This window comes from Felis catus, chromosome A1 (assembly GCF_018350175.1).
Source record: "Felis catus isolate Fca126 chromosome A1, F.catus_Fca126_mat1.0, whole genome shotgun sequence".
NCBI lineage: Eukaryota > Metazoa > Chordata > Mammalia > Carnivora > Felidae > Felis > Felis catus.
This window is the reverse complement of record NC_058368.1, coordinates 142,684,493-142,711,434: the sequence shown is the minus strand read 5'-3', so window position 1 is coordinate 142,711,434 and position 26,942 is coordinate 142,684,493. Positions and strand designations below refer to the sequence as shown.

Here is a 26,942-nt window from a genome sequence, read left to right as displayed (position 1 = left end):
TTTAAAAAAATTTTTACTGTTTATTTTTGAGAGAGAGAAAGAGCATGCAAGTGGCGGAGGAGCAGAGAGAGAGGGAGACACAGAATCTGAAGCAGGCTCTAGGCTTCATCAGCATAGAGCCTGATGAGGGTCTCGAAATCAGGAGCTGAGCCATGAGCTCATGACCTGAGTCGAAGTCTGACGTTTAACAGACTGAGCCACCCAGGCATCCCTCAAATGATCATTTAAATGTGGTTCTTTTACCAGGCTCCTCTTCTTGTACCATGCTGTCTTGATTACTATAGCTTTACATAGTAAGTCTTGAAGTTGGCTAGTGTAATTCTTTCAACTTTGTTCTTCTATTTGAAACTTGCTTGCAGTCCTAGAATAAACATCACCTGATCATCATGATGGTGGTAGGTGAAGTAATGGTCCCCTTTCTTCCTCTGAAGATATACACATTGTAGAGCCGTGAATCAATGAATATGTTTTGGACAAAGGAGAATTAAGGTTGCAGACTGAATTAAGATTTCTAGTTAGCTGACCTTAAAATGGAGAGATTATCTTATAGGACCTAATGTGATCACTGAGATTTTTAAATGTAGAAGAGAGGGGCGCCTGGGTAGCTCAGTCAGTTAAGCATTTGACTTTTGATTTCGGCTGAAGTCATGATCTCATGGTTCGTGGGATCAAGCCCCACATTGGACTCTGCTGACAGTGCAGAGCCTGCATGGGATTTTTTTCCTCTCTCTCTCCCTTTGCCCCTCTCCCCGCCTCCTCTCTCTCTCGCTAAATAAATAAACATTTTTTGAAAATAAATAAATGTGGAAGAGAGAAACAAAGAGGAGGACAAAGTAATGTAATGAGAGAAAGACTCAACCAGCTATTACTGGATTTGAAGGTGGAGGAAGAAGGTCTTGAGCCCAGGAATTCCAGTGGCTTCCAGAAACTGGAAAAAGCAAAGAAACAGGTTCTTCCCTAGAGCCTCTGAAATTGAATGCAAGCCTCCCAACACTTTCATTTTTTCCCAATGAGACTTGCATCAGACTTTTAACCTATAGAACAAAAAGATGGTAAATCTGTGGTGTTTAAGCTCTTAAGTTTGTGGTAATTTTTCATAGCATTGATAGAAAACTAACACAATGATGTATTATAATTTTTGTATATAGCTGGATTTGATTTACTAAAATTTTGTTAAGGATTTTTGAACCTCTGTCCACTGTAGTTTTCTTTCTTTTCTTCTTCTTTCTCTTCTTCTTCTTCTTCTTCTTCTTCTTCTTCTTCTTCTTCTTCTCCTCCTTCCCCTCCTCCTCCTCCTCCTCCTCCTCCTCCTCCTCCTTCTCCTTCTCTTTCTCCTTCTCCTTCTCCTTCTCCTTCTTTTTCATAATGTCTTTGGGTTTGGAATCAGAGTAATGCTGCATTCAATGAGGGATGCGTTCTGGAAGAGTTTGTGTAGAACTAGTAATATTTCTCCCTAAGTGCTTGGTAGAATTTACCAGTGAAGCCACTGAAGCCTAGAGTTTTCTTTATGGGAAGTTTTTTAACTACACATTTCAATTTCCTGAATAGATACAGAGCTACGTAGGCTATCTGTTTTTGAGTATACTTTAGATTTGTGAGAACTTAATTGCTAAAAAAAAAATGGTTGAAACTTGGTTGATTTCCTTTTTCAAAGAAGGAGGCCTTCTTTCACCACCTTTTTGAATATTTATAGTGCAATTTAATATATTTTAGATCTAAAATGTTTATTTTGAGGTTTTATTGTGAGATTGCATAAACATAAGTACAAATATACTGTGTATTGGCAGTGAGACATAGTAAGTCTGTGAGTCCTTCTTCACCGGGAAATCTGATTCCCATTTAGCTTCCCACGCACTTAAGCCACTCACCTGGGGCGCGAACATGCCAGCGTCTGTGATACGTAAGTTTATATTGTAAATCAGTTGACGTTCTGATGTATATATCATCTGTAATAGTTTTGCTCCTGAGAGGTGGAGCCTCTCTCCGTGTGCTGGCAGAATTATTTATGAGCTTGCAGGGCTTTAGGCCAGATCCCCAACCATGGTAAATTTACAAAGTAACGAATGTCATCTGACAAGCCTCTTGACAGAGAGGCCACAATTTATCCCTGGCTGTATGTCCCAACTTGCCGTTGTGTAGGGCAGTGGTTCCTCCTGGAAACATTTTGGAAATTTGGTGGGGTGCTGCTAGCACTCAGTGGGCAGAGGCCCAGACGCAATGCTCCTAATAACCCTGTGCAGTGAGGAGCTTCCCTGAGTCTTAGATGCTCACGGATATCCGACTGCTTTGTCATAAAGATTAAAGAACATGCTTCGGGTTTTCTGAGTTTAGAACCAAGTCTAGTTTTACATATAAGCACAAGGCACTTTTTGTGTGGTTTTAGATCCACTTAATATCCCAATTTTTATTTTAGCATTCATACCTACCCTCTTTGATTTTTCTGTGCCTCTAGTATAGAATGGTCTCCTTTAAGCCGAAAGTTATTAATATACAGCACATGGAATTATCTAATCACTTTGCTGTATCTTCTAGGACTGAGCCTGCACATTTTCAGGTGAAACACATGCTAATATATTATCAATTACCTATTCTCCTTTATATTACATTTAGAGTTGTTTTACAAAGTAGGTGGTTAAGTATAATATTGTGTTTGAATCCCATTACAGTACAGTATAGGGAGAACTATAAAATTTTAACTATAAAAAGGGGGTTTGGGGCTTGAAAGGCTTGAGAACGATGATATAGAAGCAAGCTTCCTTTTCTCCTCTATTTCAAAACTTCCCCAGTTATTATAGTTGCTATTCGATTAAAAGGTACAATCTGTGAATGAGTCCACAGATGGGTCATGTGTTACCACATCCACAAGAAACACAAAACAACTACAACAATAAAAATGGATTCACCTTCTCTTTCGCCTGCAGAATAACCTAATATGACTATTTTATCCACCAAACACAGTGCACCCAGCCATAATGCTCACACGTGTGTGCAGCGATCACAGATTTCTGTCCACAAACTTTGACATGCAAGAAGTGTAACTTGTTTCATCTTTCCCTGCAGAAGTGAACGTAACACTGCTCGCTGGGGTTGCAGTCCTGCTAGGTGGAGGAAACCTGGTGTCAGTCAGTTCAGATCATCAGTTCAAGGTCCTTTTGTCTCATCCCTGGCTCCCCTCCAGGGAACCAGTACATTGCAGCCGAGGAGATTGTCTGGTCCATGGTCACTTTCTACAGAAACCCCCTTCATACGGGGCCTTTTCATGTCGTCCATCCATCTAGATCGTGCTGCAACCCCCTGGCCTGCAGAGACTCAGACCATCACTTGCCCCATCTGTGCTCTTCTCCACAGCAAATGAAAACCGTCCATCACTGGGGCTGTAACCTCTTCTACATTGTGGTGTGAGGGCCTCTGAGCCTACGTTGTTCTCTGTTGCAGCCACACCACACTGGGCACAGGAAAATGCAAGGAGCCTTGCTGTCCCCTTCTTCTTACCTTAGTCTCAGAGTGGTCTCTGCAGAGACCATCTCCAGCAATTTGCACCTTTCTAATTTGCAGATTCTAGCCTGCTCTGAAATTAGGAAGCCAGACACCATTCATAAAATTAGAATCGTGTCTAAGACTAAATGGGCCCTGCATTAGGGTCTGATTGCAGGGACTTGTTGATGCCTATTGTGGTTATTCAGGGGCATGTGTTCTGATTTATTTGTTTGATTTTGTTTTTTCATCCTGTGTTCATGGCTGTTCAGAAGACCTTGAGTGTCCCAGATATTGGACCCCTTCCTTCTTTCCTTCCTCCCTCCCTTCCTCCCTCCCTCCCTCCCTCCCTTCCTTCCTTCCTTCCTTCCTTCCTTCCTTCCTTCCTTCCTTCCTCCCTCCCTCTCTCCCTCCCTCCCTCCCTCCCTCCCTCCCTTCCTTCCTTCCTTCCTTCCTTCCTTCCTTCCTTCCTTCCTTCCTTCCTTCCTTCCTTCCTTCCTGCTAATTTTTAAATTTGAGTGTAGTTGACATGCAGTGTTACATTAGTTTCAGGTGTACAACATAGTTATTCATCATCTCCATACGTTATGCTATACTCACCACTGGTGTAGGTCCCATTTGTCACAAAACATCACTATTACTGTACTGTTTACTATATTTCCTGCCTTTTATGCCCATGACTTCTTCATTCCATAACTGGAAGCCTATGTCTCCCACTCCCCTTGACCCATTGTACTCATCCTTCCATCCCAGCCCCGTGATAGCAACCAGTTTCCTCTCTGTATTTATGGGTCTGATGCCACTTTTTGTTTATTTGTTGTTTGTTTTTAGATTGCGCATATGAGTGAAATCGCATCGTATTTGTCTTTCTCAGAACTCTCTCTTTCCACATCCCTTTGTCTCCTGGTGAAATGCCTTCATTTAACCTCTTGCTTCTCATTAAGCACAGGGACCTCACTGCTTCCCACGCTTCCTCTTCTCCAGCCGGCTTCCCTTCTGAGCACCTGCTTGGAATGTCCAGTGTTATTTGATTTCTCCTCACTTTCACTGTGTACCCCGTCAGAAGGGGTTCTGCCACCTGTATGATCAGGAGGACTGATCAGTCTGAGGACTCACAGTTTGTTTTACTTTGGCTTTGGAACAAGTGTCATCTGCAAATCCAAGGGAATCTTGTTCTTGTATCTTTATTAAGTATGCATTCAATATTCAAATTATTTGTTAATTCTTGTAACAGACTTTGTAATATCTAGGTATATTAGGTTATTTTTGTTTCTGACATTAAATGTTTCACTCTTACCTTGTTCTTCAAAGAGAATTGTGTTGATCAGTGTCCTCATGAGTTGTTTGTCTCTCTTGCGTAAGTGGACACCCATACCTCAGTGAGTTGCTTTAGCACTGAACAAACCTCAGAAAAGAGCGTTGGGCAAACAGGATCACCGGTTCACTCAGTTTGTTTTATTGTGTTTTTTGGGTAACCCTAAAAGCGTATCTTACTATCTCTGAAGTAGACATCCAAGAAAGTGTTGCTTCTGCATCAAAGGTAAATTCAGAACATTTAACTTGTATCATATATTTGGAAACATAAAGACCAAGTAAAGTAGTTGATGCTTGCCCAAAAAGAATATTTGAGCCTTCTCTGGCATAATTCTCTCTGAAAAATCATTGACCTCAATTCCCATCTTTTCTTGTCATACGAGGAATTAATGCACTTATTCTTTCACAACAATACTTCTACTTTTTTCTGTCTGCTGCTGTTATTTTCACTTCTCTCTTATTCTCAAACTTGCCAGACTCTGAAGCACTTCTGTGATGCTTTTTCATCCATTACTTCTGAATTAGCATTACTGATGGATAAACAGATACCTAGTTTAAAAAAAAAAATCTGCCTTAAAGGAGTTTCAGGTCTGGAAAGGGAGCCGAATAATTTATGAGTAAACCATGTTTCTCCCTCAAGCTGCCAAATAACTTTAGTTTGCCCTGAAATTCATAACTTCATTAGTTAAAAGTATCAAGCATTCTTTCAAGATCAAACTGAAGGGAAAACAAGGAAGGCTTTAATTCAAAAAAAGGGATAGAACAAACATGTACTTTTGCTGGTCCCCAAATACTGTAGACATTGGGCTCCTGTGCTACTTGATAGGGATCAGGAATATGGAGCCCAAATCCATGCCTCCCGAATGGGAGTAACAACATTCTGTACTTACTTTTAAGGATCACTAAGATCTGTGACTACCTACACTTTCAATTATAGAAAAAGTTCAGATGTTTGTCTACCAATATATAATAAATTAGGACACTGTTTTCCAGTTTCCTCTTTCTTTCTGGAGTGAGTGAGTAAGTGAGTGAGTGAATTGGCTCGAACTCACAACCCCGAGATCAAGAGTTGCATGCTCCACCGACTGATCCAGCCAGGTGCCCCCACCCCCCGCCCGCCATTATAACTTTTAGAGACCAAATGTTTCAACTCTTTCAACAGACTTTTGAGTCTTCTCATCCTTAAATTTTAAAGGAGAGATAAAATCCCATTGGCGTCTCATCATTATAAGCAATAACATTAGCCCCATGGAAAGGAAGAAATCTTTTACTATCACCCTGGATCATCTTTCTTTTAATCCTCATTTATTCCTGATTTTGCCTTTCCCTGCATCTCTATCCCTTTATCTTCAGCCCTTTTGGAGGCTGCATCAGTTATTTGCGGTCTGGTTGCCAGGCCCATTCCAGCAGCATCTTCCCAATGCTAGTACAGCAGGAGCGCTCCCGTTGCTGGTCCTTTCATCCAGATGTAAGTCAGACTGTGTCTGGCTGGGACTGAGCTCACAGCATTGATCTGCGCTGAGTGCTGCAAACCATTTGAAACCCCTACAAATATTCAAGTGAATGACTGAATAAAGCTTCAGTTTCTGACATTTTATTTGAATCACAGGCTATGGCCATTGTTCCTGTTTCCTTGATAATTGATATGCTTTATTTAGACTCCTAGAAACAGGAAGGTGTCAGCTGGCTCTGTCCCCAAAATAACAGAAAAATCCCTCAAATGCATTGTGTTTTTATGACTCTCAAGAAATTACCTACAGAGAAGAGAATGTAATTGAGAAGGGCTCTGTGCATAAAATCTTTTCTTGTTAATGAAAGCATGGGGTTTTAGAGTGCGCTTGTAATACCTAAATCTAGTATAAGTGTAATAAATACCTAGATAGGAGGCTTTTCTGCTAGTTGATGCTGCTGCTGGTTGTGATTACCATCAGTGAAGATGGTTAATATTTATTGAGCACTACTTTTGTGCCAAGCTCTATATTAAGATAGTCATTACTGTTATCCTCTCTTTACGAATGAGGAAATTAGACGGTGAGCGATCTCTCCAGACTTACAGCACTTAACTCCAATTCTTTGAATCCATTTCAATGAACTTAGAAATGTGGCAGTGACGGGGCGCCTGGGTGGCGCAGTCGGTTAAGCGTCCGACTTCAGCCAGGTCACGATCTCGCGGTCTGGGAGTTCGAGCCCCGCGTCGGGCTCTGGGCTGATGATGGCTCAGAGCCTGGAGCCTGTTTCCGATTCTGTGTCTCCCTCTCTCTCTGCCCCTCCCCCGTTCATGCTCTGTCTCTCTCTGTCCCAAAAATAAATAAACGTTGAAAAAAAAAAATGTGGCAGTGGGGATGATAGAGAAAAACGCTGACAGTCGGAAGCCAGCTAGACACGTTTTTGTTTATATCTAGTCATCATTCAGCTCAAGTTTTCCTTACGTTCTGGCAACAGAGTGTTCTTAAGAGTATAGCTAACTTAATCTGTAATTAAGGAGAAGCCTTGATGCAGAGCACACTACGATCCAATGTGTAACTGAGTAAGGCCCTGGAGCCTCCTTTTCTCAGTTGCTGGGCTCCCCCTCTCTGATGCTGCTCAACCCTGTCCTGTCATTCGGGTTTCAGCTCCTCTGAGAGGCCCATGAACGAAGAGATCACATCTCTTTTTCTACTCACTCCATGAGATAGCAAGCCTTGTCTGTCTTCCTGGCTCCCATTTCCCCAAAGCTGGAATGGTCCTTGGTACATGGTGAGCACTCCCAAAAGATTTGTTAAGGGGGTAAGCGGGGACTCTCTTCCTGGCCAGGACCGCGCTCCCTCAAATGCTTTCAGACAATCCCCTTTGACTTCAGTGTGGCTGATCAGGGGCCACATCGGACAAACAATTCCAGTATTGTGAGTTTGATTTGCTTAAATTCTCACGGGGACCAGGAGGCACCCCCCACCCCCCAAATATCCTATTAAATAAGCAGCATCTTTGTGCACAATGGTTTCTTGAAAGTCAAGATCCTGGAATGGCTAGATGACGGCTCAGAAAACACTATCCAATAAGCAAAGTAAACTTTTAGTGCCTTCAGTCTCAATATTTAGTGGCCCTTTCTCCATTTGTTTATTTGTTCCTTACTCTGCACCCCACCCCCATTCTTGAGCCCTTCTCTTCAGTGGGTCCTATGCTAGGTCCTGGGAATGCAAAGATGAATGAGACATTGTCCTTGTCCTTGGGAGGCAGAGTTCTGGAAGATGAACCCATGAACAACTAATTAACAATATATAGCGAACAACTAATTAACAAGATATAGAGATAAGTGTGATAGGAAAGGTGTATATAAAGTGCAGATGTACAGAGACACTGTCTAGGCAAGGGGGAGGTGGGGAGCAGTATATGAAAAGTTAACAGACGATGTGACATTTATCCTGAGAGTTAAAATTTAAGTCAGGCAGGAAAGAAGAGGGAGAGCATTTTAGGGAGAGGAACCAACAGGTACAAAGGCAAAATGAGCACGAAAGGGCATGACATACCCTAACAACAGGGCAAAGTTAGTTCTCTGTGAATGAAGCACAGGGCACTTTTTCTTTTTTGTAAGATTTTATTATTTTTTTTTAAAGTTTATTTATTTATTTTGCGAGAGAGTGTGTGTGTGAGTGAGCAGGGGAGGGGCAGAGAGAGAAGGAGAGAAAGAGAATCCCAAGCAGGCTCTGTACTGTAACTGCAGAGCCCATCGTGGGGCTTGAATCCATGAACCATGAGATCATGACCTGAGCCAAAGCCAAGAATCGGACGCTTAACTGACTGAGCCACCAAGGCTCCCTAAGACTTTATTTTTAAATAATTTCTGTACCCAGTGTGGGACTTGAACCTATAGCCTGGAGATCAAGAACCGCATGCTCCACTGACTGAGCCAGCCACGTGCCCCAGCACAGGGCACTTTCTTTGGGAAGGGCAGGAGTTGATGCCCAATAAGTAGATTGGGGCCAGATGTAAAGGATTCTATATGTGGGCTGAAGTTTGAACTTTTTCCTGATTAGAAACCAATTAGAGGTCTTTAAACATGAACATGGCTTGATTGGTTTGGGGTTTCACAGTGATACCTCTGACAACAAAGTGAAACAATCTGTAAGTCACCCCCATTCCAGGTGGGAGGAGTGCCAGACCCGAGGCTCTGGGATAGATGGGGGTGAATGGATTTGAAATCTATTTGAAAGATAGACTTGGCAGAAGGGAATGCACATTCAGTCAGAAATTGATGTACAGGGCTGCCTGGGTGGTTCAGTTGGTCGAGTGTCCAACTTATGCTCAGGTTATGGTCTCGTGGTTGGTGAGTTTGAGCCCCACATGGGGCTTGCTGCTCTCTGCCTGTTAGCACAGAGCCTGCTTCAAATCCTCTGTCCCCCTCTCTCTCTGCCCCTCCTCCACTTACGCTCTTTCTGGAAAACAAAAAACATGAAGAAAAAAAAAGAAATTGAATGTAGAACAAGAGGAACAGAGAAGAACATTAAATTGTAAATTCAGTGTCAGATAGGTATTTTCTCCAAGATCTTTTCATAGGAGAAAATTGAGTTTCCTTGATCCTCTAGATGAATTCAAAGACATATATTAACCCTCCAATTTGCATTTTAGTTAAAAAGTTTTGAAAAAAAAATGGGCTAAAAAAATCAACCATCAGCAAGCAGTCCTCTTTTTCAGAAAAGGAGGTATCTTGGTACTTCTTGGTATTTGAAGTCATGTTGTCTACTCATTTGTCACAGTTATGTTACTGGCCCTGTTCAGAGGAAAGTCCAGGCCCTTTGAGGCTGTTGGAGCTTTTCTTGCTTTTTCTTTTAGGATCCCTGGGTCAGAGTGAGGAGGATGTCTTGGGTAAGTCCAGGTTGCGGGGCAGTGAGATGGAAATATACTGATATTCAGGGCAGCCTTCCACAGCCAAGCCACAGCATTATGCTGTTTGGGAGTCGTCCTAAAAAGTAATGTTGTTGTCATGGTTCCATCTTAACTTTTATCAGCTGGGTAAGGATGAGGCTTCATGGTCATATACTTAATGCTTTGGCTCAGATCTTTGGCTAACCGATGTTTTTCCATGACCTTTTGACAGTTATTTTTGTTCAGTAAGGAATAATAAAGTGAAATTTACCATCTGTATATGACGACATTTATTTCTGACATTTCTTTTCTAGACAGCAAAGTGTTTATAATTAGGTTTTCCCTCTGCCAAAAACATTGCGGAAAAACTATTTCCCTGAAAAAAAAATTTCAGAGCTTCCTTTACTAGTTGGAATCATCTTATATTGATTTGGAAGATTTTTTGTAAGTCAGGAAATGAAACAAAATTTTCTCTTGAAAATTCTTAGCAAGAACAAAAGGTAACTTCTGCCCAAAAGAAAATTAGGACAGAAAGTGAAAAGAACCATGTTTGAAATGGTGATGGTGGGGCACCTGGGTGGCTCAGTTGGTTAAACATCCCATTTCGACTCAGGTCATGATCTCATGGCTTATGGGTTCGAGCCCCACATTGGGCTCTGTGCTGACAGCTTAGAGCCTGGAACCTGCTTTGGATTCTGTGTCTCCCTCTCTCTCTGCCCTCCCCTGCTCACTCCCTCTCTCTCTCTCTCTCTCTTTCAAAAATAAAAAGAAAGGAAAAAGAAAATAAATGGTGATGGTTCCATTGTCTTTTTCAGTTTTAATTTGTCAGATTTAAGTGAGCAATATTGGAAACCTTATTTCAAATGAGCTTATCATATTCTTTTCTTTTTAAGGCTCATTTTCCATTTATTTTTTTTTAAATATAATTTATTGTCAAACTGGTTTCCATACAACACCCAGTGCTCATCCCAACAAGTGCCCTCCTCAGTGCCCATCACCCACTTTCCCTGTCCCCCACCTCCGAGCTTATTGTATTCTTGCTGCAACTGTGATCAGTTTGTTTTTTTTTTTTAAGTTTATTCATTCATTTTGAGAGAGAGAGCACATGTGAGCAGGGGAGGGACAGAGAGAGAGGGAGAGAGAGAATCCCAAGCAGTGTCCACCCTCAGTGTGGAGCCTGACGAGGGGCTTGATCTCATCACCACTAGATCATGGCCTGAGCTGATACCAAGAATCGAATGCGTAACTGACTGAGCCATCCAGGCGCCCCTGTGATCAGGTTTTATGTCCAACTTCTTGAAATACCCAGGAGACTGTGCTAGAACTGATGCACAACGCTATTTCTGAAGAGCCCAACTGTGGATTCTACCCCTTAGCTGATAAGCGGCAGCCTTCAGGCAGGTGTCACCTGCAGAGATGCAGACCCCTGGCAAAGCCAAATCGCCCTCTTTATGCTGCCACTTGTGCTGTTGGCTTGGTGATAGGGGAGTCCGAGAGACATTGCAGTGTGCCAGTTGACAGTGCTTTCTCTCTAGAGTGCTCTTGAAAACATGACTGATAACAGATGATAGAATCCCTTACCGTTGCCGATGGGAAGAACGGCCCAGTGAGCAGTGGCAAAAACAGTCCTGCTCACTGCCTCAGCACCCTCCCCTGCTAAGATGTAGAAACCCCTTCCAGCTCCCACAGTAGCCACAGTGGCCAAATTCTCTTTTACAGCACAGAGTATTTTCCTTTTGGAGTCAGACCTGCTCCTAGCGTCAGTCGGATCACAGCGACAGCCCCCCTCCTCCTCATCTCCACGTGCATTTCCTCCACCATCATCATCCAGTATTTTTGTATTGAGCACTGACAAGTGTGTGGAACTGGAAGAGATTATATGATCTCTCAAAGGAGTGAATCTATTTAAAATACAGACAACAGGCATCTGCTACAAGCCCTGAGCCAGTATCGTTTATGGCAGTCTAGACAACAGAGGGAAATAATAGTGCCAGCTCAGCCATTCTTGACCTCAGGGCACAGAGTGTAAACGTTTCTTTCCAGTGTATTTTTGTATAACACGAACAGTGCCTCCTTTTAAGTTTTGAAACGTTGGTTTTGGGTGACATACTCTGTGAGGTATAAGCAATACAGAGGAATTCCCTCTGTCAAAAGATGGCGACTTCTTGCTGGGAATATACAGGTTTGCTCACGGGAAATAGAAAGCGTATTGAATAAACTGGCTTGGGTGACTGTTTGGGCCTTGACTTTTTGTCAAGAAGAGATGTAAGGTTTTAGGAAAGGTTCTTTTAAGTCTGTGATAGCAAACGATAAGACTAATTGTCACCCACCCATGTGCTGCAGAATTGTTATCTTCATGTAGTCTAGCTCCAGACCCTTCTCCCTCCCTTCGCAAAGCACACAGAAGATCCGGGGACCTAGTGTGTTAAGGATGAGCAGAAGCATCCTTAGAGGCAGAACCTTGAATTTCTTACCAGCAACAAAGGTTCCTCTAAAGGGAACTATAACCGCCTTGAGATACCATCACCTTCTGCTATATCAAGAGGAAGAGTATACACTTTGCTGAGATTTACTCTGCTTGTGGTTCTCCTAGGGAAGTGAAGCTTTATGTGGCCCGTAGGCATAAAACTCACTCTAGCCCAGGGGCGTCAGGAACATGGCATTCTGAGGGCAGAAGGCACCTGGGGAGTCATGCAGACCTTGTTTGAAGCCTAGCTTTGCCACTTTTTAGCTATTTGGACTTGCCAAATTCCTTTTTTTTTTTTAACAACAAAATGGATAATACTAGACTGAGTTGTTATAAATTATACTAGCTACCATTTATTGAACACTTAGGTTGTGCCAGGTACTCAGCCAAGCAGTGATCATAAGTGGTGTCATTTAATTTTCATCATAGTACCTGAGGTAGGAATCATTAGTTCCACATTACATATAAAGAAACCGAGTTAGGTATTGCCCTGAGTCACACAGCTACTGAGTGGTTAGCATGAGGCTTCGATTTCAGGCCGATCAGACTTTAGATTCTTTGAGAGATGATGTAAAATTAAAATGGTGCCTGTTGCATAGTAGGTGCTTAACAAATGTTAGTTCTTTTTCCTTCCGTGTGTTTCCTGTGGCTTTCATCTTGATTTCTGCGTTAGATTTTTACATCACAGAGTGGGTCTGTCATACTGCCCTCATGTGGCTCCTTTGGATAACAGTGGTTTTCTAAAAAAAGATTTAATCGAAGTGTAATATGTATGCAAATAAGGGTTATTTCAAATGTGTCTCTAGAGTCACCTAAACGTATGCATACTTTTGGAGGTACTGATGATTCTCCAACCTCACTGTAAAAGCAATATCTCTCTTTTTCCCTACGGTCCAACTTAATTTCTAACTGAGCTGCAACCAGCTGGTAAGATACTTAATTTCAGTCACTCTCATAACTTCTCCTCTGGCTTCAACTTCGGTTGTTTTGGAAGAATACCCCTCTTCCCTGGACACAGTGCATGACGAAGCTTTGTCTTGCCATCCTGTCAAGAAAGGAGGAACTTTACTTGCAATTATTTTTTCCACCCAACTGCTCTGTTTACAGAGACGTTGAGCCCACTGGAGAAATTTTCAACTTTCACACTTAAAAAAGAGTTCATATCACTAGGGAGTAGACGTTTAATTCATTTACCAGTGTAAATGTTAGAAAGTTTTTCCAGGTGAGTAAAATGAAAAGGTCTTCTGTCCCCACTCGGTAGGACTAAGTGAAATTTCACTCAGAAGTTTCTTTTTTAAATTTTATTTTATTTTAGGGGGGGGGGGAGGTGGGCAGAAGGAGAAAGAATCTTAAGAAGGCTTCACACTCAGCAAGGAGCCCAATGAGGGACTCAGTCCCACAACCCTAGGGTCATGACCTGAGCTGAAATCGAGTCAGACACTAAATCAACTGAGCCACACAGGTGCCCTAAGGTTTCTTTCCATGTACCGGGGGGAGCTCAGCTTACCTGGATTCATTCTCCTATGTGACACAAAATTGCCTGCATGCAACTGCAACCTCATCATTGATTATTAGTACAGGGCTCAATCCCGAGCAGATATCTTCAGGGGGCTTCCTTGTTTTTCAGTGACCTTATCCAAGGGGATTTGAAGGTCTCATGTCAGAGTTGTGCCACAATGCCCTCTGGTTATGTCTGTGTATGGAGGGAGTGTTGAGTGGAAAAAGGAGTGTTGAGTACCTCTTGGTACTGGAAGAGGTAAGGAGGAGGTATCTTTTTAGTTCTTAAGCACCATTTAAAAGCAACATAGAAGTCTTCTGTTCTTGAGGTGCCTGGGTGGCTCAGTCGGTTGGGTGTCTGACTTCAGCTCAGGTCGTGATCTCACGGTGCCCCGCGTCGGGCTCTGTGCTGACAGCTCAGAGCCTGGAGCCTGCTTCGGATTCTGTGTCTTCCCCTCTCTCTGCCCCTCCCCCGCTTGCACTCTGTCTCTCCCTCAAAGATAAATAAACATGCACTCTTATGTGGATCCTGAGAAACTTAACAGAAGACCGTGGGGGAGGGGGAGGAAAAAAAAGTTAGAGAGGGAGGGAGCCAAAACATAAGAGACTCTTAAAAACTGAGAACAAACTGAGGGTTGATGGCGGGGTGGGAGGGAGGGGCAGGTGGGTGATGGGTATTGAGGAGGGCACCTTTTGGGATGAGCACTGGGTGTTGTATGGAAACCAATTTGACAATAAATTTCATATTAAAAAAAGGAATTCTTCAGTTTTCATGAAAATAAATTAAAAAGAGAATTTGTATTGTCAATTTCAGTGCCTTAAAATTTCACATGGAGAAAAAACTTCAAAATTATGTATGTCTTCTTTCTCCATAATTTTTTTATTTTGCATAAAATAATACCCACAAGAAAAAAATAAACACTTTTTAAATTTTTTTTTTTAAAAAGAAGTTTTCTGTTCTTAAATGTGTCTAGCATTGTCCTCATGCAAAGACCTAACTGTATTTCAGATAATGGAGGACAGACATTGGCAGGGGGCAATAACTGGCCCCTTCGAGGAAGAAAATGGAGCCTGTGGGAAGGAGGCATTCGAGGAGTGGGCTTTGTGGCAAGCCCCTTGCTGAAGCAGAAGGGTGTGAAGAACCGGGAGCTCATCCACATTTCTGACTGGTTGCCGACTCTCGTGAAGCTGGCCAGGGGAAGCACAAAAGGCACCAAGCCTCTGGATGGCTTTGATGTGTGGAAAACCATCAGGTACTTGTACATCTTCCTTTTTCCCTCCTAGGGCAGAAACGGCAAGAACAGCCTGACAGGATTGAGTGAGAACGATAGCTTTTGTGTGAAAAATGATAGTTCGGCTTACAAATAAATGATTACAAAGAAGTAGAAATGTCTTTAGGAGTATTTTAATTATATATATCTTTTACGTTCTGGATTTGAGACTGTGGCCCTGTGTGTTACATAAAGAGGAAGATTGTCCTCAGCTGCACACCTTGTACAGGGGTGTTTTGATCAGAGAAGCTTCTCTAAGATGTAGGATAGGGTATTGTTTGCTCCCTCAGGGGACCTACCCTGTTGTTTGCTGGGAGAGTAGAGAACCAAGCAGCGGGTAGAGCTGGAATGTGAGCCAGGGAGCATCTGTGCATAAGTATCTAATGAGCACCCATTATGAGCCAAGCCCTGTTTTAGGGGTGAAGGAATTAGGAATGAACAAGAGGCAAGATCTTGGCTCTCATGGAGCTTATATTCTAGTGGGGAAGGGCGGGGTGGGGGAGCAGGAAATAAACAAGTAAACACATAAGTAAGCAAAGTGACTTCCAGCAGCAATAAACACTATGAAGGTAATAAAACAGTGCATTGTGATAGAGAGAACTGGCAGAATGTAAGGGGGGTACAATCTGGGGAGCAGAACCGGGACTCCGCTTTGGAAGTGATGACAGTCCTTCTCCTGTTTACCGCCACAGTGTAGAAAAATGGCGTCCAAGGTGAGGACACGGTATACACCTTCGAGGGTGCTGAAAGAAAACTATCAACTTGTATTTGTATTTAATTTTATCTTATCCTTGTTTAAGAATAGGCCTTATAAGGTACATAATAGATGAGCACATATATCTAAATTATAATTATGTGTATGTATATATTGGGGGTATTGTTGTTACTGATGGAATGGCATTTGTCTAGTGCAGTAGTTTGCAACCTCTGTTGGTGTTACAGAAGGAGAAAACGTGGATGATTGGTCCCTAGTGACCAGAAGGAGACAACCTCCTCATACTCTCCTTCTTCATCCCACTTCAGAGGCCCCATCTCAAAAATAGTAGGGTTTCTATTCTTAGGAAATATACAATGAAGTAAGAATAAAAGGTCATGATGACACGTTAACCTACCCTCAAATGGTTTAGAAAAAATTGTGTGTATTTCAATACATATTTCAAGATACACAGAGAGATAAAGTGTACATATCTAGTAAAATATGAAAAATAGGATAATCTGGGTAAAGGGCATGGGTGTTCTTTTACCGTTTCTTATTTTTGCAACTCTCAAACCATCAGATCATGACCTGAGCTGGAATCAAGAGTCAGATGCTTAACCAACTGAGCCACCCAGGGGCCCCTATTATTTACCATTTAAACAGAACTCAGTCATATCCACGTCATCTAACAGCTAAGCCAAGAAGTAAACAAGAAAACTTCTTCTTTCATTAGTTGTTTTGAAAGTTTATACTCATTATTTGCTCATTCATATAAGGTGATGTTTTTCTTTTTCTTTAAAATATTTCTGTCCCTTGGGGCGCCTGGGTGGCTCATTCAGTTGAGCGTCTGACTTCAGCTCAGGTCATGATCTCACAGCTCGTGAGTTTGAGCCCCACGTCAGGCTCTGTGCTGACAGCTCAGAGCCTGGAGCCTGCTTCTGCTTCTGTGTCTCCCTCTCTCTCTGCCCCTAACCCACTTGCATTCTGTCTCTGTCTCTGTCAAAAATAAACATTTAAAAAATATATATATTTCTGTCCCTTATCCATGATCTAAACTTGTTATGTACACATGTTCTGCAGTTACTCTATTTTTATTTAATTTTCCCGAGTGTGAGTAATATATACTCATTGTAGATAATTTGCAAAGTATCACAAAAGTAATTTGTGATAAAAATAATCACCCAGGGGCGCCTGGGTGGCACAGTCGGTTAAGCGTCCAACTTCAGCCAGGTCACGATCTCGCGGTCCGGGAGTTCGAGCCCCACATCAGGCTCTGGGCTGATGGCTCGGAGCCTGGAGCCTGTTTCCGATTCTGTGTCTCCCTCTCTCTCTGCCCCTCCCCCGTTCATGCTCTGTCTCTCTCTGTCCCAAAAATAAATAAAAACGTTGAAGAAAAAAAAAATTAAAAAAAAAATTAAAAAAAAAATAATCACCCAAATCTTACCTGGAAACAGCTACTGTAAATATGTGTCATATTTCCTTAAAATGTTTCTTAGTATTTTTTACTACCTTTTTTCCTCACTTCATGCATCATCAATTTTGATCATGTCATCCAAAAAACCCATTACAAACATTATTTCAATGGCTGCATATTCTTTTTTTTTTTTTTTAGTTTATTTATTTATTTTAAGAGAGAACTTGCACAAGCAGGGCAGGGGCCAAGAGAGAGGGAGAGAGACTCCTAAGCAGTTCCAAGCTGTCAGCACAGAGCCTGATGTGGGGCTCAGTCTCATGAACCGTGAGATCATGACCTGAGCCAAAATCAAGAGTCAGACGCTGAACCGACTGAGCCACCCAGGGACCCTGAATGCATATTCTTTCACATACCTTGATATGTCAACTTAACCATTCCCTTAATATAGATTAATTTTTTTTTTATTAATAACACTAGAGTAATTTATTCATAAAATCTCTATATTTTGGATTTTTCCCACTAGATAGAAATTATTTGAAATTAAATTCTTAAACTAGAGAATGGCTATTTTATTTATTTTTGAATGTCACTCAGTTTCATTGCATACACTAAAATTTTTTTTCTTGTATTGAACACAAACCTTGAAAAAGTTTGCCTGATTTTGGATAGTGAAGAAAATAGATATCGAGTTAAATCTGGAGGTTGGGGCACCTGGGTGGCTCAGTCGGTTGAGCGTCCGACTTTGGCTCTGGTCATGATCTCATGGTTCCTGAGTTCGAGCCCTGCGTCGGGCTTTGTGCTGATGGATCAGAGTCTGGAGCCTGCTTCAGATTCTGTGTTTCCCGCTCTTTTCCCCTCCCCCGCTCATGTTCTGTTTCTCTCTGTCTCTCAAAAGTAAATAAATGTTAAACAAAATTTTGTTTAAAAATCTGGAGGTTAATTTTGTTAAAATGTCTATATATTTCATCATTCACCTGCAAGGCAAGAAGTAGCAATCAGAGATGTATAGTCAAGGAGCGCTGGGTGGTTAGGGTTCTATAGTCCAGTTGAATGGTGTCTGACACCTTTTTCTTCTCTGACTCACTTAGGACTGGTGAATTCATAAGGTAAGGAAAAATGATAGTTTAATTTCATTTTTCCAGCTTTATTGAGATATAATTGACATAAAGCATTGTGTGAATTTAAGGTACACATCGTGATCATTTGATATACATATATACTAGGAAGTGATTACCTCAATAAAGTTAGTTAACACATTCATCACCTCCCATAATTACTATTTTTTTGTGTGTGGTGAGAACATTTAAGATCTACTCTCTTAATAAATTTTAAGTATACAATAGTATTTTAAAAAAAAATGTTTATTTGTTATTTCTGAAAGAGAAAGAACACGAGCGGGGGTGGGGGGTGCACAGAGAGAGGGGGACAGAAGATCCAAAGAGGACCCGGCACTGGCAGCAGAGAGCCTGATGCAGGGCTTGAACTCATGAACCTGAGATCATGACCTGGGCCGAAGTCAGACGCTTAACAGACTGAATCACCTAGGTGCCCTATAATACAGTATTGTTGACTATAGTCAGCATGCTGTACATTAGATCCACTGAACTTATTCATGTTATAGCTGGAGTTTGTACCCTTTCAGCAACATCTTCCTATTTCCCCTACCCTCCAGTCCCTGGCAACCACCATTCTATTCTAAGAGTTCAGCCACCCTCTTTTTTTTAGATTCCAGGTGTAAGAGATATCCTGCAGTATTTAGAGAATGACCATTTTGAAAACATTTGATAGCCATTATAACATTGCTTTCCAACAAAGTACCACAGTACTTTTATTCCACTGGTGTATGAGAATTCTCACGTACTTTCACAACTTTTCCTTATACAGCTTAAAAAAAAAACAAACCTCTGTTAATATCGTAGGCAAATTGTCTCATTTTAACTTGAATTTCTTTGATTATTAAAGAAATTAATTTTTAAATGTTTTATATTCCATTTGTATTTTCTCTCTTGGGAATGTTTGTGGCTTTTTACATTTACGGAAGTTTGTGTTTTCTTGTTGAAATCAGTTTTTTGTTTGCTGTTTTGGTCAGAAGGCTGTTTTTCAGCCTGAAATGTGCTATGTATTTTTCTCTAAGTGTAGTGCTTTGATTTTCTTCCATATAATTCCTGAACTGTTGTGAGATTCCTGTGTGTGTTATGTTATATCTAAATCAGAGGAGTGGGGGCGCCTGGGTGGCGCAGTCAGTTAAGCGTCCGACTTCAGCCAGGTCACAATCTCGCAGTCCGTGAGTTCGAGCCCCGCATCAGGCTCTGGGCTGATGGCTCAGAGCCTGGAGACTGTTTCCGATTCTGTGTCTCCCTCTCTCTCTGCCCCTCCCCTGTTCATGCTCTGTCTCTCTCTGTCCCAAAAATAAATAAACGTTGAAAAAAAATTTTTTAAAAAAATAAATCAGAGGAGTGGGTTTTTATCCAGGTTTTTGATTCATGGACCTCTTTGAGATTCTGAGAACTATGAATTTACATATGCACAAAAATTTGGGAAGAATTAATTTTTATAATATTAGACACTGATTACACATTCTTTTTTATGTGATTACACATAGAAACATATTTGAGAAACATTCTTTACCAACCTGTGTCTCTCTCATTAATTTTTTAATGTTTTATTTACTTTTGAGAGAGAGAAAGAGAACGAGCAAGGGAGGGACAGGGGGGGGGGACAGAGGATCCAAAGCGGGCTCTGCATTGACAGCAGTGAGCCCGAGGCAGGGCTTGTGATCACAAACCATGTGATCATGACCTGAGTTGGACACTCAACCAACTGAGCCACCCAGGCACCCTGATCTGTCATTAATTTTTAATGTAAAATTTAATACCTGCTTTATGATGAAAAGGAAATAGAACAAACATTTCTAAGCAGAGCAAAATTTCAACTTCAACTCAGCATATCACTAATTTCAATGTGAAAACTGTTGTGGTTTGACTTATAGAAGTAGGAGAACATTTTGAGTGGTTTTTATATGACAATATATGGGTCATGCTTGATATCCAATCAGCTTTGATTTTTATTTTGGTGGCAGAAGTGTTGTAAATCCTGGCTTGCAAAAGCACACCATAGCAAATGGAGTCAAAAGTCTGTAGTACACTTTGCCAAATGAGGGTAGTCTTGAGTTGAGACATAGTTGACTTCAGGGTGAATAATTTCCTCTGTCCCCAACTCACTGAGGCTATTATCTTTGGCAAAGTCAAGGACTTGGATGTTCATCCATATTGCCAGATTTTAGATTATTAAATCCACATTTCAATCTTAAGATTATATTGATTATGAATAACCTTTAAAAGTTTGGCATATGTTTGCTTCTGCCTGCCAAGAAGTTGGAAAAAGTTTGGGCACCCTTAACTACAGATTGGGGAAAGTCTTTCTTTAGTGTTAGAAGGATACTGACCTCCTAATGACCCATCTCCCATAGAACAAGGGCGCTTCATTCTTGAGCAGCATACATAATATTGACTGCGGGGCTTTAGCCAAGAGATATGGCCAAAAATATTGTCCAAGTATGCTAAACTATGATTGAGTGGGCTTTCCTGTCCTATTTGGAAAAAAAAAAAAAAAAAACGGTGAAATTTCTTGCCCAAATTTAATCAAGCATTTCAAAACTTTCCTCTGGAAATCCAGCAAATTTCTATTGAGTAAATGAAGAACTACTTTCATTCTGCTCCTGTTCCTTGATGAAAGATCCTAACAAATGATTCAGCCCCTCTGGCCTTGAAGTTGATGCTTCTCATAGCATTAGGCAAGCCATCATTTGGGATCAGTGATGCTACATTCGGCACCCATAACTGCTGGTAGAGAAAGTATCCAGTCACAGTGATATCTGGAGCTCCTTATCCAAAGCAGCAAAAACAAATGGACCGCCAAATGTCAGGGATACTTGGTCTGTGCCCAAGGTTCTGGAACTTTCTTCTAGTCAGATATTTACTTGGAATACCATTTTCAAGATATTGGTAGTTTTTGAAAATTTCAAGAGGGTCTTATGAACTAGGAATCCCAGTAAGAGAGGTGGCTGTGCTGAGAGCATCAGAGGCCTCACTAGCTAGCTGCAAAGTTATCAGTTCCTCTTGGACCTGCTTCAAAATATTAAAATTTTAGAAGAGATGGCAGTTATGGAGTGAGTGACATCATTTGCAATAGGAGCTCCTTCACCTGTTTCAGTTTTTCTTCGTTCCAAACCACAAAGCACGTTATCATTTCTAGGGGACATGGCTTCTCCAAGTTCTTGGAGAAGAACTTCTGTATAGTTTTTCTGCATTTCAACTTGGTAAACAGCCTATAGGTTATTTTAAGACATTTCAAAGGATCAATATATCACAGCGTTTCTTCTTTTTTTTTTTTACTTATTTTATATTTTATTACACTTAAGTAAACAAAAGCAGAACCCCTAGTCATAATGGTAGGAATGTTTTTTTTTCTTTCTCATCAATGGGAAACCCTTCTGGATGTTAGAACGTAACAATAGTGACAATCAAGTATTATCTGATGATGTAAAATATTTTAAAAACTTAATAACTTTAAAACTTAAATCTTCTGCCCTATGGATTCAACTTCAAGAGGAAAGTTGAAGGGAAAACTCACTCTACACCCCACTTTCACAGATACCATGAAGGCCAATGGTCAATGAGCCAAAGATTAAGAACCTCTGATTTAAAATGATACTTTACTCCAAGTATTACCAAGACCACCCAGACTGATTATTGAATAATTATTATTGAATAATATTTATATTGTTATTATTATTAAATACTCTTTTCATTTTCACTTTATAGAACCACTTTAATTATTTTTTAAGTTCTTATTACTACTGTGATCTGTCTTGGTGCATCTGTTTTAGTCTCACTTAGCTGCTCTCATGTTAGCATCTCACTGTTGTAATGTGTAATGTGTTGTAAATATAAATTTTAGAGTATGTTTAAATACCTGGTAGAAATAGTTATCCACCTGTCCATTCTATTTCCTTTGCAAAGATTTCTTCACTGTCCCACCATTTAAATTTTTTTCTGAGCTCTAGAATTATTTTGTTAAATTAAAAAAAACTTTTTATAAATTAGATTGAATGAGATTAAACCCTAATATTAATTTGGGAAGAATGAAAGTATCCAGTCTTCTTACTTGGATACTTAAAGTTGCCCTTAGTTTACTGATGCTTTTTCATTTTTTAAAAAATTACTTTTCTTCTTTATTTCATTTTGGATAGATTTTATTGCTATACCTGTAAGTTTATTATTTCTTTATCAGTGGCTAATCTTCCATTAATTCTATTCAGCATTTTTTTCATCTCACCCTTTGTAGGTTTTCATTTTTAGAAGTTCATTTGGGTCTTTTTTATGTCCTCCATGTGTCTAGTCAACTTTATGAACATAAAGAATACAGTTAAAGTAACTTTTAATGACTTCTGCTGATTTCAACATCTATGTCAGTTCTTGGTTGGTTGTGACTAAATGATTATTCCCTTTACAATGGGGCATGTTTCCATGACTTTTAATCTTTGATTTGATGCCAGATATTATGCATTTTGCCTCATTAGGTGCTAGATATTTATGTATTATTATAAATCTTCTCGCTTTGTTCTGAGATGTAGTTACTTAGAAATAGTTTGATCCTTCTGGGTATTGCTCTATAATTTATTAGGCAGGTCCAGACCTGTGCTGAGCCTAGGGCTAATTATTCTCCACGACTGAGTCAGAACCTCCCCAGTAATCTACACGGTGCTCTGTGAATCTGGCTGGAGGGAGCAGGTGCTATTCCCAACTCTGTGTGAAATGCTGGGCACTGTTCCCTCTCATCCTTTCTGATGGTTCTTTCCCCAGTTTGGGGTAGTTCCCTCACATACATCTGATCAGTGCTCAGCTAAGTACTTTATGGGACCCTCTGCAAATCTCCTTCTGTGCAGCTTTCTCTTCTCTGGTGCTCTGTCCTATGTACTTTAGTTTCCTCAGTCTCCCTAAACCCTCAGTTCTACCTTCTCAACTCAGAGATTCTGTTGGGCTATTACCTTCCCTTCTCTGCACCAGGGCCTGGAAACTCTCTCAAGGTAGTAAGCTAGGTTAATGATCAGACTCACCTCCTTTGTTTCCTACCCCTCAGGGATCACTGTCCTTTCCCTGGTATTCCGTGTTTTGAAAACTTTTGTTTCATTTATTCTTTCTGGTTTTCTTTAGGTTGTTTTAGGCAGGAGGGCAAGTCTACTCTGCCTGCTACTCCATCTTGGCTGCAAGCAGAAATACTCAAAGAAAATTTTATTGTGCCTTTACTTGCTTGATCAAGATTTTCCTGCTTATTTTCTATTTTCAAGGGCTTGTTAATTCAATCTGGTATTGTAGACCCAGCTTTCTGAAACATAATATTATGAATCTTATAACTCTTTTCAAAAAGTTTTTCTTCTGCATTCAACTTTGTAATCACCTATAGAGAAATTATATATGTTGATCTGTACGTTTAATTATCTTTAATGTTACCAACATTCCTTTTATTATATAGGTTCGCCATTCTTCAGTTCCTAATTTTATTTTTTTTTTAATTTTTTTTCAACGTTTTTTATTTATTTTTGGGACAGAGAGAGACAGAGCATGAACGGGGGAGGGGCAGAGAGAGAGGGAGACACAGAATCGGAAACAGGCTCCAGGCTCCGAGCCATCAGCCCAGAGCCTGACGCGGGGCTCGAACTCACAGACCGCGAGATCGTGACCTGGCTGAAGTCGGACGCTTAACCGACTGCGCCACCCAGGCGCCCCTTCAGTTCCTAATTTTAATTAATCTTTTGGTTGGTTGCTTAATATTTTAAAGTAATTTTCAGCAGAGGTACATAAATGATGAGTTTTTTAAAAAATCTTTGCATGTGAAAGAGTATCTATTACCTTCAAGCATAGATAATAATTTCACAATTCTTGCCAAATCTCTTCTCCTCAAGATTCTATAGACATTGCTCTATTGTCTTCTGGTAAGTACCATTATAGCAAAGGTTTTCCTACAAACGGAAAAGAAGGCTGAGATTGCCATCCTGGTATCTGACAAGGCAGAATTTATGTCAAAATTTGTGGTAAATATAACAGTGGGGACAGTGCAAGTGATTTCTTCCTTGACCTAAGCCTCTAGAAGCGTGTTGCTTAATTTACAAATGTGTTAGGTTTTCTCTAGTTATTGATTTTTAGCTTAATTCTCTTGTGGTCAGAGGACATACTTTTATTACTGAGTCCTTTTAAATTTGAGCTTGGCTCCACATATGATCTTTTGTGGTGTCTGTGCCATGGAAACTTGAAAAGAATGTGTATTCTGTATTTGTTAGGTGCAGTGTTAGGTTTTTCGTGATGATCCAATCAGAAAATATTTTATTTTAGGAGGTGAGTTTATATACATTGCTATGACTGGTATTTTTATTCCTAGCTTCGTCGTATTGTTTTATGTTATATTTACTAAGATCTTTGACCTTTGATTTTTTAGTTCTTTTAATATTTAGAATGAGTTACATTTTATTCTAGTGTTCATTATACTAATATCCTTACAGACAGTCCTTGGTTTATAATTTTTTGACTTCATGATGGTGCAAAAATGGTACACATTCAGTAGAAACCACACTTTAAATCTTGACCTTTGATCTTTTCCCCCACTAGTAATATGTGGTACGATGCTGCTGGCAAGCTCGCAGCCAGTCAAAGCAATCTTGAGAGTATGAACAACTGATACGTGGACAACCATTTTGTTTTTCACTTGCAGTACAGTATCTATTAAATTACATGATGTATTTAACACTTTGTTGTAAAATAGGCTTGTGTTCGATGATTTGCCCTATTGTAAGCTAATGTGAGTGTTCTGAGCGCGTTTAAGGCAGGCCAAGCTATGATGTTCCATAGGTTGGGTGTATTAAATGCATTTTCAGTTTATTCTATTTTCAACTTCAAATGGGTTTATTGGGACATATTCCCATTATAAGTCAAGGAGGATCTGTATATAATTTTCTTAGTCCTCTTTGACTTAGGTTCTACTACCTGGCATCTTTGACTTCTGCTTATTACCTTCGAGGAAACTAACTAGCGTATTGAACTTTCACCTCTCGTGTTTTACCCTTTCTTCCAGTTTTATTCTTAGTTGTATTATTTCTACCTAATCAGAGCATGTAATATACATGATACTGTTCTTCTATCCTTACTCACAATTTTATTTTAGAATAATATATTCCCTGCTAACCCCTTGTCCTTTTCTGAAATGTTCTCAACTATCTCTTATTTGGAGGAATTAATTCTTAAATAGATTTCTCAGGATTCTTTGAATTCTTGCATATTTATTGAAGCATTTTCCATAACCTTGATAATTGAAAAACAGTTCAACTGATATTAAATCCTTGTTTCATACTTTCTTTGCTTGAGTTTCTTGAAAATGTTATCCCACTCTTTGTTTTTTTATGCTGCTGTTGGTAAGCTTAATGTCAACCTGATTTCATTTCCTTTGCAAGTGATTTGGTCCTTTTGCCTGGAGGCTCAGAAGATTTTAATTATTACTATTATTATGATTTAAAGTCTAAGACATTTACTAGCTCTGTCTCAAAGTGACTGTGCTGGGTCAGTTTTCTTAAATGTACAGTGAGTTCTTTCAGTCTGTACATTCAGGTCTTTCATTTCAGAGAGCTGTGAATTACAGTTCTAAATGTTTTGCTGTTTTGTGTTTCTTCTTCAGTGACTCCCATTATAGATATTATTGAATCTTATTTATATATCTTTTGTTTGTGTTTTTCTCTGGCCCTTTTTCTTTATTCTAATTATCTTCTCTCTTTTCATTTTTTATCGTTTACATGCCTTCACATACTTTCAGTTATGTATACTATCCCTTCACTTATGAGATTTTGTCTTTTCTTTTAGTTTCTTCCCTTAGTTCGTTGTCAGAGTTTTAAAATTTTTGATTCATGGTATTTTTTTATATTGGCAATTGCTGATTTAATTCTATTTAATTCATGTTGAAATATCATGTAACCATTTTTTTCTGCTTTGTGGCTTTCTTTTCTTTCTTTTTCTTTTTCTTTCTTTTGTTTTTGTTGTTGTTGTTGTTTGTTGTTTGCTGTAGTGGGGAGAATGCTTTCATTTGCCCAAAAGTTTTAATTCTCATCTCCTATTTTTTAAACTCCCATATTAACTTGGTTTAGATGCTGGGTTCTTTTTGTTGTTCACATGTACATAGGTCAGCTTTTCCTGGACATGATGGGCAGGCAGTCTGTGCAGATGGGATTTGGATAGTTTCATTTATTTCTTAGTTCAAGAGTACCTTCTTTTACTGCAAAATAAAATATACTTTTTTTTAAAAAAGTTTATTTATTTGGGGGAGGGACAGAGAGAGAGAGAGAGAGAGAGAGAGAGAGAGAGAGAGAGAGAGAATACCAAGCAGGCTCTGCACTTGTGAGTGTGGAGCCTGACGCTGGGTTTGAACTCACGAACCATGAGATCATGACCTGACCTGAAACCAAGAGTCAGATGTTTAACTGACTGAACCACCCAGGCACCCCCAAGAAGTGCACTTTTAAAAATAAATGTTCCCATGGGGCGCCTGGATGGCTCAGTAGGTTGAGCGTCCAACTTCGGCTCAAGTCGTGATCTCGCAGTTCGTGAGTTCAAGCCCCGTGTCGGGCTCTGTGCTGACAGCTCAGAGCCTGGAGCCTGCTTTGGATTCTATGTCTCCCTCTCTCCACCCCCTCCCTGCTCATGCTGTGTCTCTCTTTGTCTCTCAAAAATGAATAAACGTTAAAATAAACAAACAAACAAACAAACAAACAAACAAACAAATGTTCCCTTGTCTTTCTGGTCCACCTTCTTGTGATTCTATGTTGCTCGGTTGTTTCAGTAGGACCCTAATCTTTTGCCCTTCCTTCTTTCCCTTTACTATCCACCTTCCAACTGCTCCTGTCAGAATTGGTGCCTGCCTGAGAGT

The 26,942-nt window shown here is 40.3% G+C and overlaps 1 protein-coding gene across 1 annotated transcript in view; it reads left to right on the top strand.

Annotated features, from left to right (window-relative positions):
* ARSB (arylsulfatase B) overlaps window positions 1–26,942 on the top strand; it is a 170,099-nt gene that overhangs the window by 68,416 nt on the left and 74,741 nt on the right. Inside the window, 1 exon segment of the mRNA NM_001142259.1 lies at window positions 14,604–14,847. Coding sequence (NP_001135731.1) covers window positions 14,604–14,847 — 244 coding nt within the window.